This window comes from Lactuca serriola, chromosome 6 (assembly GCF_051521515.1).
Source record: "Lactuca serriola cultivar US96UC23 chromosome 6, Lser_US96UC23_V15, whole genome shotgun sequence".
Taxonomy (NCBI): Eukaryota; Viridiplantae; Streptophyta; class Magnoliopsida; order Asterales; family Asteraceae; genus Lactuca; species Lactuca serriola.
The window spans coordinates 33,827,059-33,845,027 of record NC_136413.1 but is presented as its reverse complement, the minus strand read 5'-3'; the positions used below and the strand labels follow the sequence as shown (position 1 = coordinate 33,845,027).

At 28.1% G+C, this 17,969-nt stretch overlaps 1 protein-coding gene and 1 non-coding gene across 2 annotated transcripts; both read right to left on the bottom strand.

Moving 5' to 3' along the window:
• Positions 1 to 8,009: 8,009 nt before the first annotated feature.
• On the bottom strand, positions 8,010 to 9,714 carry LOC145058990 (Cysteine proteinases superfamily protein). Its single transcript, XM_079006860.1, has 3 exons — positions 9,588 to 9,714; positions 8,982 to 9,083; positions 8,010 to 8,835 (listed from the first exon to the last, which is right to left on the bottom strand). The coding sequence occupies exons 2-3, from the start codon at positions 9,055 to 9,057 to the stop codon at positions 8,141 to 8,143; spliced, it is 771 nt and encodes a 256-aa protein (XP_078862986.1). The 5' UTR covers positions 9,058 to 9,083; positions 9,588 to 9,714; the 3' UTR covers positions 8,010 to 8,140.
• A 30-nt stretch (positions 9,715 to 9,744) lies between these two features.
• TRNAE-CUC (transfer RNA glutamic acid (anticodon CUC)) lies at positions 9,745 to 9,817 on the bottom strand. The gene has a single exon. It is a non-coding gene; the product is annotated as a tRNA-Glu (tRNA).
• Between the last annotated feature and the right edge of the window lie 8,152 nt (positions 9,818 to 17,969).

Below are 17,969 nucleotides of genomic sequence, written 5' to 3'. Positions count from 1 at the left end.
TTCCACAATGTATATATAATTTTTAAAAAAGAAAATATTTTTTTTGTAATTATTGGTGTCGATTTTCATTTTTTATACTGTTGTCATCATCTTTTCTTTTTTGTGTAGTTATTTCATAATTATGTATTAACCCAAATGTTTATGTATATGATTATGTACATGCTTTTCTATTCAGATAATATATTTATCCAAATAATTTTGACATAGTTTTGTAGATATTTTATTTTTTGTCCATCGTTTACATTTAGTAGGTAAATATGGTAACTTTCTTTTATGTTATTTAGGATAGAAACAATATCATCGATTAATTAGTTCATATATATATAATATTTAAAATCTTAATGAAGTTTTATTTTTCAGTTATCATAATTTATACCACGTTAATAACTAAGTTCATTAAGTTTTTTGATTATTGAATCCCAACAAAAATTTATCCCTTCGAATCTCAATCACATTGTCGAATTTTGTATCGGTTTCAGTTTATTGTTTTCTGTTTGTTGCGTTTTATCAAGTTTTTTTATCGGTTCGGTTTTTGCTCAACCCTAACTATATTTGTGAATTAGTTATAGTTGATGAAAATTTTAGTTTGTTGTAATATTTTTTATGTTTAAAAAAAAACGGTGTATCTAAACTCAGTTTATTTTAATAGAATGTAGACGTTAAAAAACAAACAGTCTTTTTCTTGCAGACTATAGATATTTGGTTCACCTCATTTACTGCAAAGGTCTACAGATGTGGTCTGCAAACTGTAAATATTTTGTCTAAAAAAAAAAACAAACAACATCATAGTAAAGACGAAAGAGAAGATGAAATAGGTTAGTAATACTAAGAAAAAGATTAAAGTGATAGAAAAGTGGGTTGGTGGTGCCGATAAGGAGGGTGAAAAACTTATTCGCCGTCTTGAAAATGTTATTATTAATATGCAAGGTTCTAGTGATTATGAAAAAACAATTTAGTTGTTATAATTTTCAAACTTGTGACCGAAAATATTATTATTTTATAGTAAATTGTAATTCATTTTACATCTACAACAATATTTAACTAAATTTCTTTGATATACCTTGAGTACATTTATATTTCAGGCATTTCAGAAAGTGTGATATTAAAGTTGTATTTTCAATTTCATGGAGTGAAAAAACATCCATATATTTTGTGAGTGGTATTATGAATCCAATAATGAAAAAAATATTTTAAGCACACAATAGTAGTATGGTGTTTATGACTAGAATTTGGATTTTTTTTTTCTTTTTGTGGCTTTCATTGTTTTTTGTGTTTTGCTTATTATGATGTTTATACGACTAATCATGTCGGTACATTACTATAATTAGTTCAATGTCATTGTAATAGGTTTGTAAGGTTCTTCTATCATGTTGTATCGTTTTTATGTACGTAATGAAAATGAAAACAAGTAAAATTCATAAAGAAATCAAATAAATCATATAGTAGTGTTCAAAATACACTACCATCTTCTTAGTTGAAATAAGAAACTATAATTGGTACTTGCATAAGTTGTTGGCTTGAAGCATGAGGCTGATTCGTAACAACTTTCAACCATGTAGTCCCTATGTGAACTTCAAATATTCCATTTAGTTTCAACTAGCTTAATGGCATTATCCGTCAACAAAACTCTCTCCTAAAGTGGTAGATTCGATACCCATGCTTCTTCGATTTTTTTTCCATTAAGTTGAGTAACTCTTATATTTCTCTAGAGGGATATTTTCAGAAAAGTCCCAATATTTTGGGCAAATTTTTAATAAAGTCATAAATTTTATTTTTTGAATAAAAAAATCCTGACTTTTTCACCTTTTGAATAGAAAAACCCAAGAAAACGGCTAATTTATTCACTTTAGTCCTTTTTGACCTATTCAGCAGGTCATAAGACCAAATTGTTAATTTTTCGAAAATAATGGGACTTTTTTTTGCAGATTTCGTCAAAATTTTTATGTACTGTATAAACATATTTTTTACATATCTATATCTATTTTTACGTATTTTTGTATTTTATATGTTTTTATATGTATATATTTACGTGCTTTTATTTATTTTAAATGTATAAACGTATATGTTTACTTATTTATATGTATTTTTAACCATTTTACATATTTTTTAATGTATTTTTATGTGTTATTTTTTATGTATTATGTATTTATATGTATTTTTATATGTTTTTACGTATTTTTTTAACCTTTTTATATAGATGTTTATGTATTTTAAGTGTATAAACGTATTTTTTACGTATTTATATCTATTTTAAGTATTTTAAATATTTTTTATGTATTACGTATTTATGTGTTTTTTTAAAGTTTTTTATTTAGATGTTTTTGTATATTTATGTATTTTAAATGTATAAACATATTTTTATACGTATTTATATGTATTTTTTTAAGTATTTTACATATTTTTCGTGTGTTTTTATGTGTTTTTTATGTATTATATATATTTATATATATATATATATATATATATATATATATATATATATATATAATTACGTATTCATGTAATTTTTTAGTTTTCTTATATAGATGTTTATGTATTTTTATGTATATTAAATGTTTAATTGTATTATTTTTACATAAAAAATATATAAACACGTAAAAATAATATAATTAAACATTTAATATACATAAAAATACATAAACATCTATATAAGTAAACTAAAAAAATACATAAATACGTAAAAATACATATAAATACATAATACACAAAATATATGTAAAATACTTAAAAATTACATAAAAATACGTAAAACAATACGTCTATACATTTAAAATATATAAATATACAAAAACATCTATATAAAACACTTAAAAAATACATAAATACGTAATATATAAAAAAATATATGTAAAATACCTAAAAATATATATATAAATACGTAAAAGATACGTTTAAACATTTAAAATACATAAATATCTATATAAAAAGCTTTAAAAAATACATATATACGTAAAAATACATATAAATACATAATACATAAAAAGTAACACATAAAAATACATAAAAAAAATATGTAAAATGGTTAAAAATACATATAAATAAGTAAAAATACACATTTATACATTTAAAATACATAAAAATATGTAAATATATACATATAAAAACATAAAAAAATACACAAATACGTAAAAATAGATATAGATATGTAAAAAATATGTTTATACATTATATAAAATTTTTGATGAAATCTGCAAAAAAATCTCATTATTTTCAAAAAATTAACAATTTGATCTCATGACCTGCTGAACAGGTCAAAAAGAGCTAAAGTGAATAAATTAGCCGATTTGTTGGGTTTTTCTATTCAGAATGTGAAAAAGTCAAGACTTTTTTATTCAAAAAATAAAATTTATGATTTTATTAAAAGTTTGCCCAAAATATTGGGATTTTTCTGGAGATATCTCATAGATGTATGTTTTTCCATTAGTTTTGTTTTGTAAGCAATATGGGATAAAAAAATATGTTACCATCTTTATTTATAATTAATTGTTTTCACTTCAATTTTTTTATTAGCGATGTGGGATAAAAAAAAATGCACAAAAATACACATGATAAATACGAATTTGATGTCATATCGTCATAGTAAAAAACTTAATAAGCTAATTTATTCTATAAATAAAGGTCTCCATTAACATTTAAAATAGTTACATAGTTCATTAGTCATTTTTTATCTTAGGAAACATTTTCAAATATTAAAATTGAATTTTATATATCAACTTAATATATAAATTATTATTGCATTTAATGTGAATGACTAAGAATTTAATGTCAATAATTAATAATTTTCAACGACATATATTTATCAAAATTATAACTAAATAATTTTAATTTGTGCAGCGCGATATTTTGAAGATAATTTCACACCCTTTGCCCATAAGTTGTAAAACCTAAACCGCAACCTCACATCTAAAAGGTTCTCACAAATCCTATCCTAATAAATAAGTACCTTAATTGTCACGTGTCATTTTCTAAGCCCCCTACGATCGGATTTTCCCGCTCAAATTTTTAAAGTGAAATACCAATACTGCCCTTATGCTAAGATAGACTCCATGGTTCGCTTCATCTTTGCATTCTTCTTAATTCATCTTATCGTTGATCCTTCTCCAATGTTACTTCTTCTCCATAAAATCAAAATCAAAATTCAAACTCCCCAAAATTCTCGGTCATAATTTATGCATCGAAAATCCCTAAACGGTTTCCTTTTCAGCTGTGTTCTTCTCCATTTATCCCTCTTAAACCCTAATGCTCTCCATCTTATCAATCGATTGTTTTGTTTCTTCATTTGATTCGATTTATCTCTTTTAAATCCCTAATCCTCTTCATCCATTTAAACTGGAATGCTCATCTTAAATGCCTTCAATTTATGAACTGATTGTTTAAGGAAATGATTGTTTTTCCAAATGAATTCATCAGGTTACGATTTCCTCTAATCTTCAATATCAATCATTTTCTTCTTGTCTCTTTCTCCTGCTTCCAACGACCTTAACCATTGATTCTTTGAAACCGTTATTTTGAAGGTTTTATCGTAAATGGCGAAATCCTCCACCGACTGATAGGTTTTGGTAAGTTTGTATAAGAGTGTTCTTTAATCACCTTTTTGTTTGAGTTTAGGGCGATGATTGTCACTTTATCGAAATTAACAAGCTTAGTACTGTATGAGTGTTCTTTACTCACTTTTTTGTTTGATTTTAGGGTGTTAGTTGCGACTTTATCAAAATTTAACAAGCTTGAAGTAAGTATTGTATGTGAAACTGAAATTGCTTATTAATCGACTCTTTATAAGGAGTATTTACAGTATTAAAACATTGAAATTGAAACTGACAACTATAATGACACCTAATATGAATGTTTCCACTACACTTCTTGCTTTTGTATTTATGAGGACTTAGACAAAGATTCTTCAGAAACCTAGGATTTTATTTGTTCTTTTTACTAGACATGAGAATACCATGATTCAGACATGTTTTGTTGCCTATTACAACATTGTTGTTGGAGGTTCAATCGAATATCATCAATATCTTTGCTTTTTTTTCTTAAAAAGTAATGATTATGAGCAATACTGATTGTGAAAGTCATATTGATGTATCCATCTTTGATGAAGATGTTTAGTTGCAGCTCATAAGGCTTCTGACATATAAACATTCAAGAAGCTATATGAGTAGTTAAACCATATGTTATTCTCCTGAAATTTTGAAATTGATGTACACTCATTATCAATTAACTCAATAAGTGGCCATTAGGCATGACTTTCCATTTGTAAAATTTTCATAATCATGCATCTTTATGTTGTTAGAAACTTCCATAACTATAAGCAAGTTATATTAGCCATTTTGCATACATCCCACACAATATTCAATAATTTAGACCCTATTAACTAAATTAATGTTATTTGATTTGCAGCTGGCATATGAATTAGTAAATTACAAGGATATCTCATGTATCAAGCAAAGTACCATTGATGATCTACAACTTCATTGCATTCACTTGATGTCATGGATAATGTTATTAGAGAGGTTTGAAATTTGTTATATTCTACAGTTCTATTGTAATTTATCGTTCATGTTCATCATCTACATGGTAAACAATGTTGATTTAAACTTGGTCCTTTTATAGTAACCTCAAATGCTAACCCGATGTCATTAAAGAGAGGTATTTTGAAGAATATATTGGCATGACTGGTGACAAGTTTGTAAAATGTTGGGACAAACACACATATGATTAAGTGGAAAAGAAACTACATCTGATCAGTGCAATTGGGTATGAAGGTGTCTGCAATCATGAGTTTATCATAGTCATGGTCACTAGATAAGATATGAACTCGGAAAATATAATGGAGAATAATAAAAATGAAAATAAGGTTTCATTTGACAACTTGATTTTGTTTTGTATGCTTTTGTGTATATCTTTAAATAGAGATTACCCAGTAAAGAAGCTGATATATTATGATAGGTTATGCAACCTGATCATAGGTGAACAATATATAAAAAAGAAATCAAAAATAGCAAGGTACTTTTTAATTACTTGTATATGCTAATCACTGTGCTCGACAAGATCGAGTGTAGGATCTGGTACCATAAATCCTTCAGGTGTGTGTGGTCAAGAAAATTACCTTAATAATGAGGGGATGACTGGAAAATTAAGTTACAAAGGCGGTATAGTTTGTGAGGATTTGATTTTTGATACAAAGGCTTGGGTATTTGGATCAATCAGATTGTTTATAGCAGTCCCACTAGCCGATAAAGATATTATTTGTCAATGAAATAATACCATACATGCTTTAAAACACCACCAAAAGATTAATTAAAACAAAAGACTTTCTTGCCCTTATTCATTATCTTAAAGGGCCATTGTGATACAAATAAGAGGGTTAGAATCGATTGGGAGCGTCTTTTGTAATTAATTCATTAATTGATCGTTGATATTGTTTGAAAATAAATATTTAAGGCATTTAGCGATTACCTTATGAAAGAAAAGGAACCAGAAATATCTGATTATGGTTTCTACGTATATTATTTTTCTAAAGTTTTACTTTATATTTTTTTCTGTTATTATTTAAGTACATACCAAATTCCTCATATTTCTCTAATAATATTATTATGTTCCAAATGTGGGGTTTGAAGCTATAACAAGGTGATCAACAACTCATTAGTGGAATAATAAGTAATTTTTTTGTCTATAACACTAATGATAAATGAAATATTGTAGTTTATATAATAAACTAAGGTTTATTATATAAAAATAATTGGATACTAATCTATGATTAGTAATTACAATTTTTTTATAATCTCTGTTATTTTTTAAATCTTTGATTAGTCATTACGATTTGAAATTATCAATAATATTTTTATTTTTCAGTCGTGGTTTCCATGGGTTTAAACCTAGTAAGACATATAATGGAGTGTAGGTTATTTTTGTTAATATTTTGGCGATTTCGGCATTCCTATATTACTTTTGAGACAAGTGTCATTGTATCATTAATATTCCTCTCTTTCATTTCTCAAATATATTATTTTCAAAAAGATGCTTACATGATTTTTGCTTTTTACTCAATACAATAATTACTATATATTATACCATGAATTTTATAATTGTAAAAAGGGTATAATATGCTAATGGTATCTTCGTATAGTCGAGGATATTTCGTTAACTAAAACTAAATAGAGGTAATAGCAAATTAGCCCTTCAAAAGTGGTGGTCCTCACAATCTAATATAATTACTTATACAATTATACAATTATACAAACCGCGTTATATCATCAAGAGATTTATTATTCAATAAAAAAATCATATCATATTTAACACGTTTTTAATAAAAATTAAAATACTCGGGTTTTACACTTTTACTGATCCAATGTCCAATCAGTCTCATGAATGTCGAAATCTAGTTACATTTTGGTCGACCGTTGGAAAAGTAAATTAGAAATTTGGTCCCTTTTAATTTACTCAAAATCACAAGTTCCATCCATATTTTGAAACCATCTTAATGTCACCCATAAGTTTGCATTTAGTTGTGAATATGGGATTTATATTTTACTCATATTTGCAAATTCAGTCCAAATTTTAAACTTATTTACATGGGTTAGTGATTTCAAATTTTAGTTTGATCCTGCAATTTTAATAAAACAAGACAAAATTTGTAATTTATTCTTTTGAAACTTAGATCATTAACATCGGTACAATGTCACATGTCATTCAACTCTATCACGTCAGCTTTTGCAAGAATCTCTATACCAATACAATGTCACAATTATTTTATATATTTTAACAAATACCTAAACTATTTATAGATAATAACTATTCAATAACAAATAAACAAAAATATGATTATTTATAAATTATATAAAAAGTAAGTTTTAGAATAAATATAATAAAAGAAACTCAATAGGAAAAAGGAAGCATATAGGGCTCCACTTGTGGCTTGAAAGCATTTCAAACAGTTGCATCCGGTGATGATGTTGCTTTCAATTGATGCCTAATAAGCATTTGCAAGAAGAAAAAAACTATCATGTGGATGCTCTAAGCACTTCAATCCTATTATACATAGGCCCAATTACACCTATTATCTTAATAATGTCTGTATAACACAATTACATATTACAATATCATGAAACCCGGTTTTTTTTTTGTCACAAACCCTATAACATCACTTTTTCTCTCTTAAGCTTCTTATAAGCTCCAAAATCTCCATACGCATTCCCGATACACTTATTGAAGTAACCCTTTCCTTAACAAACAAAAACCATAAATCATCCTCGTTTTTGTTCCCATCACCATCAAACCACCTACATATTTCCTTAGCAATCGCTAAAACATACAACCCGCAGTCAAACCCATTGACTTGTTGTGGGGTCCGCGCGTATTCCATATACCTTGTTTCAGTATCATCCAAATCACGAGTAGCATACGAAACAACTCTTTTGTAAAGCCGTTTCGCATGGTGGTTATTGATACCATGAAAGCTGTCATGGTGGACGAATAAGTTTTTGGTTTGGAAAAATACAAGTAGGCTCCAGTGGGTCCCGCCTTCGGCCACTGCCACGTCATCGTTGTTGTTGACTGGGAAGAAGATGAGTTGTTTTGATGGGAGGTTTAGGGGTTGGAGGAAGTCTGAAAGGCTGTCTGTATCTGGACAGTTTGTTATCCAGAAGGTGATTGAAGGAGGGAGAAAGAGGATTTGTTGTGAATGGAGTGAAGAAAGATGAGTGAAGTAGAATTCGATTATTCGGTCGTTGAGAAAACATGGGTTTTTTAAAATGGTGAGATCTGATTGGAGGAGGATTACATCGTTGTAACTTAGGATTTTTTCATTAGCCATGTTGCAGTTTGTTGATATGGTGTCTATAAACAGAAGGGTAAAATGGTCATTTACTCTCGTTCAGTAATTAGATTGTACATTTGATGTTTATAAACAAACATGAAGTGAAATTTCAGGGATAAAGAAATCAACAATGAAGAATTCTATGAATCTGGAAGCAACACAATACCTGAAAGACTATGGAGTTTGAAAAGAGAAGGGGGTGGAGGTGGTTGTGTTGCTTTATGTTTCTCCAATTTAAGCATCAATTGCCATTGTCAAAATCCGAAACCTGCAACAACATTTACAATTTACAACAAATTTAATTGAAATTCAAAAACTAAACTCATTGGATGACTTGAAATTCAAGCAACAATAACAACAAATTTGACACCAAATCAAAGCAATTTAATTGAAGATGGCATTGATAACGTTAAACAAATGGACAATGATCATTATTTGGAACTCTAAACAACTAAAACCCACACAATGTTTGGGATTCAAGCATGACACCAATCTCATATGTCCTCTGTCTCAACAAGTCCATATCCTAGAGAACACTAAATAAGTAAGATTCAGGCAACAATAACAATTAAACTTCAAAATCAAAGCAATGATAATTAAACGCAAGATCAAAATAGCACAGGAATGAGATCAAGGGAATTCCGAGATTAGACGAAAGAAAACCCTAGCTTAAGTGGCGCTGTAACAGTTTAATTCGGTGTTCGTGTGCGAATTTAAAGACGAATCATACAAATATAAAGAAGAAGGAAAATATATAATCTGAAGGAAATACCATTGTTGCTGCGATGGATCATGGATGTGTGACATCGGCTGGAGAACGAAGGAGAAAAGTGAGAAAAAGTGTTGAATACTTATTTATGAGCTTTGTACAAGAAAAAAAAGAAAACGAAATGGCAAATATCTCGGTCGAGTAAAATTGATAAAAAAAGTTCCGTTGCCGGGACTTGAACCCGGGTCTCTCGGGTGAGAGCCGAGTATCCTAACCAACTAGACTACAACGGATTTGTGAATTAGGTGTCGGATATTTTCTATATATTTTGTACTTACTGATTCAAAGTGAAAAAGAAGTTGTGACTTTTTTATTTTGGTTTGTAAATTTACAAACTCTAACTTGTATCTTTTCACTATACTACTTATATTAAATTTACAAACTCTAACATGAGCTACATCATAAAGTTTTGATGTTATGACGAAAACTAAACTTTTTTATTTAGTGGTGTGGCATCAAAAAAAATTAATGTAAAAACTTTCATATTAAGGATGTTCAAGTTTGTCTTTATTGTTATGCATAGAATAGTATATTGCTATAGATGGAAATTATATGAAAGTGTGTTGTCATTTTTCTACATAACCCTAGATTAAATAACAACAGTCTTTACATGTTAGTAATATTATATTTTACAAAAGTAGTTGATAAAGTTTTTAAGTTGGTTAGAATATTTTTATGAAAAATAATCATTATAAACTTACTATGAAAATTAAGTTCAATATCATTTTTAAATATATTAATAACTTTCTTCGATTATCGCTTGCGACATAGGATATATGTTTGGCAAAACTAGTTGGTACCTTAAAGATTTAGTTTTTTTTTTTGTATAAAAATGTTCGGCAAAAATAATTGTATTATTTTGAAATGTATAAAATGACATTGTAACGTCCCAAAAATTAAGACTAAGAATTTCGATTTTTAAATTAGTTAAAACCATTATCCAAACAACATTATAGAAACTATGGTGAATCAAAATGTATCAATAACATTCAAGTACATCTCCCTTTCTAATAAACAAATAGGTTGAATCTCCTACTGACATGTGTCAAATTATTTAATTGACACATGTCTGCCTCTTGAGCTTCTAAAATTCAACGTGTAAATACAACAATACGATTTGATTGCATAACCAGGTCCTAAAAATCAGTAAATCAGTTTTAATGTTACAAATTTACCTGCATTTAAATATAGATAATGCAGATAATACAAATTATGCGACTTTGCATATACTAATCAAAATCCCGCTCACATTTTTCATAGTTTCCTGACGATAAATCAGCGAAAATTTGTAAGTCGATTACGAAAATCCCAGAATTGATGACGAAATTAATTTGATTAATGTCGATTCCAATTCCACCTCCTACTTATATATGTTTTGATTTCTATTCACTGCTCCTTGTCGTCATCATCATGTGTGTACTGTTGGAAGCCAGTTCATCTACAACTAGTAAGTGTTTGATCTCCTGATTATATATGTTTTGCAGTCTATCTGTAACGCCCGTAGATCAGGGCTAGTCAATTTATAGACGATAGGCGTCAAAAATGAATTTTTGATGAAAGATTATTTAGAATGAATAATCTTAACTAAGTTATAGTATATGTTACAAGGTTTCCGTGCATATAAAGAACGCCGAAATCCGAGTTATAACGAAGAAGTTATGACCTGTCGAAGTTTCGCGGCAGAACCGGCACGACACTGAATGACGTAAAAAGTGAATTTACGTTAGAGTGATATTTAGCCTTAGCAATCTAAACTAAAGTTGTAGAGTGTAGTCTCACCTACGCGTGGATATAAAGAACGTCGAAAACGGAGTTCGTATGAAGGAGATATGAATTTTCAAAGTTTATTAAATAATTAATATTTAAAATTTAATTATAAAAGTCGGCATTATCCGAAGAGGAGTCACCGATTTGATCCGAGGTACGCCCCGCGTACTCGCGTACCCCGATGCATGCACCGCCTCGCACTCAAGTGACTTCGGATACGTAAGCCATGACGACCGAGGCAGTACGCCCAGCATACTCCGAGGCTCCAGCCTCCTATAAATAGGATGCGAGGGCAGCCGACTCATTTGCTCTTTTTCTCTCTTCTCTCTCCCGTTTTGCATCGTTTTGCGTGCCAGAAGTACCCCGAAGCCCCGGTATCATTCCCAAGCCCCGAAGCAAGTCCCGAGGTCCCGAAGATCCCGAGAAGTAAGATTCCCGAGCCGAAGCTCTGTCCGCGAGAAGTCCAGTTTTTTGTGAAGATCTTCCAGATCTACCGAAGAATACTACTTCTACAAGCCGTAGTGCTGTCCGATCATCTTCTGATCAAGTGAGTGTGTAGTTACTTTCTTCTAACGCATAAATATTAAGTATTTGTTATAAAATACGTGCTATGTGTATAATATAAAGTTGTTTATATGTGTGGGTGTATAGTCCCTTTCATAAACACGGGTATAATACAAGTATGGTTTGAATGTATTAAGTATATGTTTGGGTGAGTGTGTGGTTACTTTCTTCTAACACATAAACATAAAGTATTTGTTATAAAATACGTGCTATGTGTTTATATATTGTTGTTTATTTGAGATGAGTGTGGAATAGATGTTTTATATAGTTTTTAAATGAGTTAAACTGTATATGTGTTTTATATCTACAAATATGTTGGGTAGAACATGGGTAGATGAGATAGTTGGTATGTGATAAAATGATGAGGTATGAAAGATGATTAAGAATGATATTGGCAGATGCACCAATTAGAGAATATTATAATACTAGCAGATGCGCTTAAGAATAATAACGGTAGATGCACCAAGTAGTGAATGTCGTAATCCTGGCAGATGCGCTTATATGATAATCTTGGCAGATGCGCTTATAGGATAATGTCGGCAGATGCGCCTAAAAGAGAATGTCATAAACCTGGCAGTCGCGCCTCATAGTGTATGACGTAATCCTGGCAGAGGCGCTTAAAGGATAATGTTGGCAGATGCGTCTTACGTAGAAATGGAAGTTTGTGTTGATTCCTTAGGTCAATCCTTAGGAATGAATGAAGGAAGGATAGTTGATTAATAGGGTAAAACCTTAAGAAATAAAGAAGATAATGGTGATGGGTAATTGGGTTGATTGTTTAATGGTTGAATATAATAATTATATTATTGTGGGTCGAAAACCCTATATGCTCACCAGGCTCCCAAGTCTGACCCACTCAGTTTTCTTTGCATTACAGGTAATGGCACAAGAGTATAAGTTGGTGAACTTAACGAGAGATTTTGGATTATAGGCCAGTAGTTATGAATAACTGTTGTAAGGTCTATTTTGTTCTGTTTATGCTTTTGGTCTGTATTGAACATGACATCCCGAGATTTTGTTATATAATGAAAATACATTTCATTAAAGAAATGCTTTGATAATTTTTATCATATTTTGTTTTGGGAACAAATTCCGCAACTGTTTTCTTTAAAAGATTTCTCTGATTTTATAAAACAAAGCATAAACAAATCGGTCTTTTCTGGCCGTGAAAATGGGGATGTCACACTATCGGTATAAATGATTTCTTTATTTCATATAAACGATTTCATTGTTTCATATAAAAGATGTCAAAAAATTATATATATATATATATATATATATATATATATATATATATATATATATATATATATATGGTTGTGTGTGTTTGATGCTATATTAGACCCAAATATATTTTTTATTTTCTCCGTACATATTGCATTGTATGTGTTTGATAAAATGCCCATGAGAACTTTTATGTGTGTCATTGTACAAAATTTGCTATTGGAAGTTGTGTTTGGTTAGTATTTAGATACTATGTGTCTGGATATTCATTATTATTTTTTGTTCAAGTCATTTTACAGACAGAAAAACACAGCAAAGTAGACTCATCCTCTTACTCGCTTTTGTTTATGTCTTTATATAAAGGAAAAACTAACATTTCTCTTCGCTATTTACCACGTCTGGTTAAATAATGTTCAACTTTTCGTTAGTTAATGTTTATCATTGACTATAACCTCTCAAAGGGTGATGGGAATTTCAACATATTGTCTCTTTGAATCACTAATGTTGTAGTAATAGGAAATGAAACATGTTTCGTATAGTACATTGCTACTTTTTTACATTTAGTTTTTTATAATTAAATCATAGTTTTTTTTTTTCAACAGCCTTAATTACATGGGTTTTGTACTGTGGTTCATGTGGATGAAATTAATCTCACTGTCATCTATAATAACATAAGACAAGACAATTTGGTGTTGTGTGCACAATGCACCAATCTATTAGCTACTCATACGGTTGCCAATTCTTTTAGGACTAATAAGGTAGCTTGATTTGCCACTTTATTTTATATACTTATTTTTAATCTATATGGTCTTTCCACAAAACACTAAAATGATATGAAATATTACTTATGAGATAGTTTCTTTAAAAAAGTTTCTTCATGAGGCTATAAATAATTTTTTTTCATGTGTTGTTGCAACCAACATTATTAATAAATGAACAGGAAAATGTCTTGGGGATGAATATTGTTATGCAAACTATGGTGGGTGACATTGAATATCTATGTTCAGAATCTTTGGCTCAAGTGTGTGGTATTTCTTATGGTCTCTTCTTTTTTCATAAATTTATTTTACACATATGATTAAGAGAGCAAGGGGTAGTTTGGTAAATAATCATGTTTGCTAAAAAATAGATTTTTTTATTGAAGTTTTTTATATTTTGGTTTAAATGTTGTTGGATTAAAGTTGGAGGGAAGTATTTCAACTATAGAAATATTGTTATAAAAAATCTAATGCAGGAAGGAGGAAAATGGTAACTATGTAGTTAACACGAAAGAGTTAAAATGCTTAATTTGATAGTGGCATGATAGATTTATTGTGTCTTTTTTTCAAGCCTATCCAATGAACCAAAGTCTATTATTGTTTTTGGTGGTGGTAAGGGGACAAAGATAGAAAAAAAAAATCTTGGCATTTTGGAAGGCATCATAAAAGAAAAGGTTGGCTGAAGAAATAGGAATGTTGTATAGTCAAGGTGATGGTCAATACTAACTTTTGTCTAACAAAATGAATAATTGAGATGACAAAGAATCTTTCATTTTCTGCAAAAGAATTCAAAAACTATTGAGAAAATTTTCCTTATAATTATGCATAATTTATTGTAGTTTATGAATCAGCATTGCCTTAATTCTGAATACTTGAAAGTTCATGAGATGTACACTTAAAATGTATCCTTATTCCTTTCTACTTCAGAACTTTATACATTCGGCTAAATGTAAGAAATAGCGACGCACTTTCGTCTATTTGTATAATATAACATCCAACTTTCATATTACTCTATAACACCATTTAAATTCCAGTTTCTTTTTTATTCAAAACTTTACTTTATTTCATATTTATCAAATATATCATCCAACTTTCATATTGCGATTGTTGTATTTTAATAGTTACTTGGTTTTTAAACAATCATCATGTTATTAGGTTGGTTAAAATAAACTTTATTTGTTTGTTTATGCTAAATTGAAATTGTTAAAAATCCTATTAAACTAAACAGAATAAACTAAAACCCACATATTAACAATGTTTGAAAACTATTAGTTGAGTTTTTTTTTTGTATTACTTTTACATTTCTTTTGTGGCCATTGAACTAAACAAAAACAAACAAGTAGCAAGCTTGCGTGTCTTCAATAAGATTACATGGTACAAAAACAAACTATATATATATATATATATATATATATATATATATATATATATATATATATATACACACACACACACGAATAGTTTTGTTTTGTCATGTGTCACTCTAATGCACTTTCTAATTTATACTATGCTACATGTCACTTTATTGTTTCCTTAATTTAGATTTGCCACGTGACTTTTTTTAATATAAGTTACAAACTGTGGTTTCCACGGGTTATAACCTAGTTAGAGTAATATAAAAATGCGAAATGATGTGGTGTGTGCACTGCAATCATCCTGGGTTCTTTCCTTTCGAACCAGAAGTACCTGAAACATGAATTGAAAATCGTAAGCACAGTGTTTAGTGAGTTCCCAAAATACCACATATCAAACATATAATGGCCCCCGCCCGGCATCGAGCCCCACTCGAAACAGATCTGTCAGTCATCATGTCTCGCTTGGCATTGGGCCCCGTTCGGTACACATATAAACAAATAAACATATCATATATACTTATAAAGCTAGCATTTTTTCTTGAATCACATGCATTTGAAACCCCCTAATTTTTTTCCTTTCACCATATTCATTTGAAACTCCCATGACTTTTCAATTTCTTTATAATAATAATTATAATTTGGTAATTAGGTTAAATAAATATTAAATCTAAAGTGTATTCATATATAAACTAAATTTCAATATTAAAATAATATCTTTAATTCTACTTATAAAATTATGTTTTTTAACTTTTAACATATTATATTTAATTTATTAGTTTTAATATATTGTTGGATGTAAACCATTACCATTTTAAAGGTATATTTTTTGAACAATTTGTATAAAATACTTAAATTATTAATTAAAATATAACATTATAGGCTCAACTTAAATATGAATTTTATTTAACTTAAACAACCCAAAGATTATTTTATAAATAGTTAAAAGTGATAAATTGTAATGTCTTTCTAATAATGATTGTAAATTGGTTAATAAGGTTAAATAAATATCAAACATAAAGTGTAATCATAAATAGACTAAATTTCAATTTTAAAATAATATCTTTACTTCTATTTATAAAGTTATGTCTTTAAATTTTAACATATTATACTTAATTTATTAGATTTAAAATGTTGTTGCATGTAAACCATTATCAGTTTAAAGCTATAATTTTTGAACAGTTTGGACAAAATACTTAAATTGTTAATTTAAATATAACATTACAGTGTCAACTTAAATATAAATTTCAGTTCCACTAAAAAAACAAAATAATAATTTGTAAATAGTTAAAAGTGATAAATGCAAAAACTAAATTGTAATATCAGTTCAACTAAAATATTTCCTAAATATATTTATATAATCGTTAAAAATTTTCAAATAAGTAGTTTAAAATAACTTATAATAACAATAGTTAAAAATAACTCTATATAAATGATTATATTGTTACATTTAAAATCAATTAATAATGCTTGATGTTTTAAATAATTATAATGATAGATATTATAAAACATTAAGCAAATAAATTTTAAAAAATTAGTTAAAAATAACGACTATAAATAATATTAAACCATATATAATATTTAATTTTATTGATGTGTAACTCGCGAGTAGAAGTCATTCAAACGATTGAGATTATGACGTTATAATAGATTTATATATTATCATATAATTCAAAATAATCAATATATTATATCAAATTAATATACGAATTATTATATCAAATTTAACAACAACGTTAGTGTTATATTTTAAAAATATATATATTTGTAAAGACTTTAACTATATAGGTGTTTCTACGCATTACAACGTTAACTCAAATATAAAATTCAGTTCATTTTAAAAAAACCAAAGAATATTTTTTAAATAGTTAAAAGTGATAAATTGTAGTGATAAAAGCAAAAACTAAATTGTAATCTCAATTTAACTAAAATATTTCTTAAATATATTTTTATAATCTTTAAAAGTTTCCAAATAAGTAACTTAAAATAACTTACAATAACAATAGTTAAAAACAACTCTATATAAATGATTATATTGTTAGCTTTAAAGTAAAAATAAAAAAAAATAAAAAAAATAAAAAAAAAAACAATGTGTGATATTTTAAATAATTATAATGATAAAAATTAAAACATTAAGCAAATAAATTTTAAAAAATTAATTAACAATAAAAACAACTATAAATAACATCAAATCATATATTATATTTAATTTTTTTCATGTGTACGTAACTCGCGGGTAGAAGTTATTCAAATGATTGAGATTATAAATGTATAATAAATGTATATATTATCATATAATTCAAAATAATCAATATATTATATCAACTTAGTATATACAAATTATTATATCAAATTTAACAACGACGTTATTGTTATATTTAAAAAAATCATATATTTGTTAAGACTTCAACTATATAGGTGTTTCTGCGCAACGCGCGGGCATTCGCCTAGTAATCATATAAACATATGCAATAATCAAAAGGATAAATAGCATACATGATAGTCATCGAGCCCCGCCCGGTAAACATATAAACACATAACACATGCAAGAGTCATGCACACAACTAGCATCCTAAACATAACAAACCATGGGTCGGCATTGGTGTCTTTGATTTGCTAAACACAGTGAGGAAACATTCTAGTTGTTGAATCTCTCAAATAAATCTCGGTCTACTGGTCCGGAAAATCTCCGCACTAACATCATCAAATCCTGGTATGTT

Bases quoted from the DNA above. Each gene is read 5' to 3' on its own strand.
- LOC145058990 (XM_079006860.1), bottom strand. From the start codon at position 9,057: ATGCTTAAATTGGAGAAACATAAAGCAACACAACCACCTCCACCCCCT. The intron at 8,836-8,981 runs GTATTGTGTTGC...TTCTGTTTATAG, and splicing joins CAAACTCCATAGTCTTTCAG to ACACCATATCAACAAACTGC.